This window comes from Rhagoletis zephyria, unplaced genomic scaffold (genome assembly GCF_001687245.7).
Source record: "Rhagoletis zephyria isolate East Lansing unplaced genomic scaffold, Rhagoletis_zephyria_1.1 Rzeph_scaffold_19373, whole genome shotgun sequence".
In the NCBI taxonomy this organism is placed as follows: domain Eukaryota; kingdom Metazoa; phylum Arthropoda; class Insecta; order Diptera; family Tephritidae; genus Rhagoletis; species Rhagoletis zephyria.
Genome location: NW_016176433.1, coordinates 5,286 through 8,805, shown reverse-complemented (window position 1 = coordinate 8,805; position 3,520 = coordinate 5,286). Strand labels below are relative to the sequence as shown.

The 3,520-nt window shown below is 35.2% G+C and overlaps 1 protein-coding gene across 1 annotated transcript; it reads right to left on the bottom strand.

The window, feature by feature from the left end:
- Nucleotides 1-651: 651 nt before the first annotated feature.
- Nucleotides 652-3,102, bottom strand: LOC108380475 (uncharacterized). The gene has a single exon (XM_017636846.1). The coding sequence runs from the start codon at nt 3,003-3,005 to the stop codon at nt 2,259-2,261; it is 747 nt and encodes a 248-aa protein (XP_017492335.1). The 5' UTR covers nt 3,006-3,102; the 3' UTR covers nt 652-2,258.
- Nucleotides 3,103-3,520: the final 418 nt, after the last annotated feature.

Below are 3,520 nucleotides of genomic sequence, written 5' to 3'. Positions count from 1 at the left end.
ACAAAGTAACTGCATTCCATATATGACATTCAGAGTATAATCCTCGGGAAAACTTCAGCTGTAACGAGAGACGCGCGTAACTTGGGGGCATAACTAATGTCCCACATTCACCGTAGACCTCTTCATTTGTACCCTGATATGCACTGAGGTAACATCCGTCTACCTTTTCTCAATTCAATTCTGACCCCTTCGAAACCACAAGTCTCCGTTAATGGAGCTTGACGGCAATTGATAGACTAGCCGATTTATGAATGGCTTAGTAGTGTCGCTACAAAAACTTTGAAGCTCGCAAGAGAAGATATTATTCAGATATGCCTTTAAATTTTAAATGGAGAAGTGCATCTCATAATTTTACATTTGTTGATCATATTCTGTCATATGTATGTACATAAATATCGTTAAAACTGCCATGAAGATTCATAAATGTAAATGTTAGTTCGCATGTGTAAATTAACCTGTGTGAATAAATTACCCCTCGGTTTCACCACGGTTAATAAACTTCCCACATGCAGCGGAAACAGAAAATTCCCATGGAATGAGTGCTGTGAAGAATATACCTGTACATACAAATTACAAAAATAAATAGAAATCGCATTCAGCGTGGGAATTTTGCTTAGGTTCTTTGTAGGAATAAAAATACTTAACAGTACTTTTTTGTTTTTTAAATTTTATTAATAATTCGAGTGTGAGCAAAATATACAAACAACAGTGAAAATATATAGTTTTCGTAAATATGAAGTTGTTTTAAATGATATGTTTCGATTATACATATTTCGGCGCACTTTTAAAGTGGATATATGGACGGATATACATTTTTTCTAACTTATTAAACTTTAAGTATTATGTAAATTTCAAATATTCATACATAAATAATACAAAACTAGTTCAAAATATTTCAATTTCACTAAATAGTTAGAATTGCGGAAATGGTTTCGATACTGATATATATTTGGAATGTTTTTATTTGTAGATTTGTACAATATTGTATTTTTAAGGCACTACTAAACGTGTAGATGTCAAGGTCAAATGCTAAATTATCGTATGTATACGCATTATATTCCACTATTGTGCGATTTCGAAGCTTTAACAACCTGCGTACATATTATGCTATATTTTTTTTTTACAAAAGGCAAACATATTTGTGCTCATCCAATTATTTTTTGCTTTAAAACTATGTTCCTATACATACATTCATGTATGCATACTTAGGAATGAATAGGTGGTATGAATAAAAAGCGAAAGTTTATGCAATTTTTGTGGCAGAAGAAAAAAACGTTAAATTGCGTGCAATACTTTATTAAGCGCCGTTAGTCTAGCATTTTAAGGCACATTATTAATTGGAGTTGTAATACATATCTTGAAAAATATGCTTGAGATTCATTAAAGTTTTATTTACTTTGATAACATTTGGAGGTTTCGACAATATGCATTTTGTAATTGTGCTCATAATAGCGATAGGGACTCACAAGCTCAGTACAAATGGCTGGTGCGACTGCTTTGCAAGCATAAGAATAGCAGCAAACATGTACTAATAATTTATTTAAATCGATTTTGAAAATGTTCGCGTTTGCTATTTTGATGCTTGCTTTTGCATTTTAACATTGTGTATTAGGTATGATTTGATATTTCAATTAAAATTCGTTGTTGGACAAATGCAATGGTTTCTTTTCTCCATAATTCAGTCTTAAGTGACTTTAAAAATGATATATATATATAAATATATGTAAATGCATGTCATAAGTACCAACTGAGTTTCTTAGCCGTCTGTGTACTGAATTAAGTGAAATCACTATTATGTACATAAATATGTATGCATGTACAATGTATGTGCATTTGTCGTACAAGTATATGCTAGTGATTCAACCTTGTCCAAAATTGCATAAACTTGCAATTTTTCGCGCTTTGATGTTAGTAGCATTAGTTGCACAAATCCTTAAACTTACATACGTAATTATTACTTTATAAAACTTATTAAAACTGGTTTTTTCTTTGAAAGGACGGAGTTTAAATGCGTATGAGTGCATCAAAGAATACATTTTTAGAGCCAAGATCACTGCTTAACCCATTTTATATATGGTTTGAATCTAAAAATATGTCAACTTAATTCTTTTCTTATCTACGCTAGGTTTGAACGCGATTTGCTGTTATAGGCCCCCGCCATTTGTGCACCGCTCTTCCTTTAAATGCAAGTGTTTTCTCTTGCGACTTACTTTATGCTCCAACAATGTGAGCTGCTCCGTCGAGAGATGACGCCACCCCTAGGCTTTGCCCTGCACCAACTCAAAACGTGTCTGTGATTCTTTGAATTGCATGCGTTTTTTCGCTTGAACATTTTGTTCGGTAAGAAAGAGTATTGCCGTAACCAAAGAAAACACCGCTCCAACGCAAGCCAACACGAATGACCAACCGAACCAATTGTTGGCATGCTCCGGCATCCAACCATTACGATTTCCAAAACATGCAAAAACGATGACTGCAATAGATGCAGCTACACCTGTGCCTAACATTATATACCCAATTACCTTTATAAGCGTTACGAAGTACTTTTGATCCGGCCCGGCACAAAGGAAGAATACCAAAACACCCACGCACGATACGAGCGCTCCAATGAAGGCAAGCGTATAAAAGAACTGTGTCGCAATCATGAATGCTGGCAGCAGAAAACCACGAATCTCGTCATAACCTGTTGTAAATGGATCATATACCCATCGACATCCAACGAAGAACCGACGTTGACTGTCATCATTTACATCAGGTAAAGAACGGAAGCAGTGTACCCATAATCCTAAACGCTCCAATTTCGCACCTGTTATCCGGTCATCACTAGCCAGCCAATTGGGTGTGGCGAAAGAGATGACAATTGCAGCGAATGCGATCACAAACACAGCAACGCCAAAGGTGCCAGCCAAAGTACGTCGCTTCATTGTTGGAACAATTACTTTGTAGTGAGTGGTTGGCAAGTGCTCTTCCGAATCCTGGCGAACGATATGCGAGGATTTTTGCATGCTTTTGAACGCGGCGATTAAATTGTTTTGATACAAGCACTGTTGGTATTTTCTTTATGGGGAGTGGTGGATTGTTGCTATACACACTGACAGCTGTCACAAGTGCGGTTCGCAACACGAAGTGCTGCCATGCTTTTTGTTCTGTTTCAGATAAATTAAAATGATTTTCACAGGCGGTTTATTATAAAATTATTAAATAACAGTGTTTTTTACTTATAAAACTTTATTTTGCAGCTTTAAATTTGGGCTTAATTTATTTTTCAAAAAAACTTAAGAGGTTCGCGTCTGGACTAAGTCAACGAAAGTGCTACCTGAATCGGTTAGGGCAGTGATGGAAAAGTAGGCACAATAGTGTCATTTTTGGCACCTTACTTTACAGAGGCACTTTCGGCTGAACTCATTCAGTTTTGGCAAAATCAAAAATTTAGTATACTATGCCATTGTATAACAAATAATCATATATTTATATAACATTATAGGTTCGAGAAGTCAAAATTAAGTTCAATTAAAAGTTA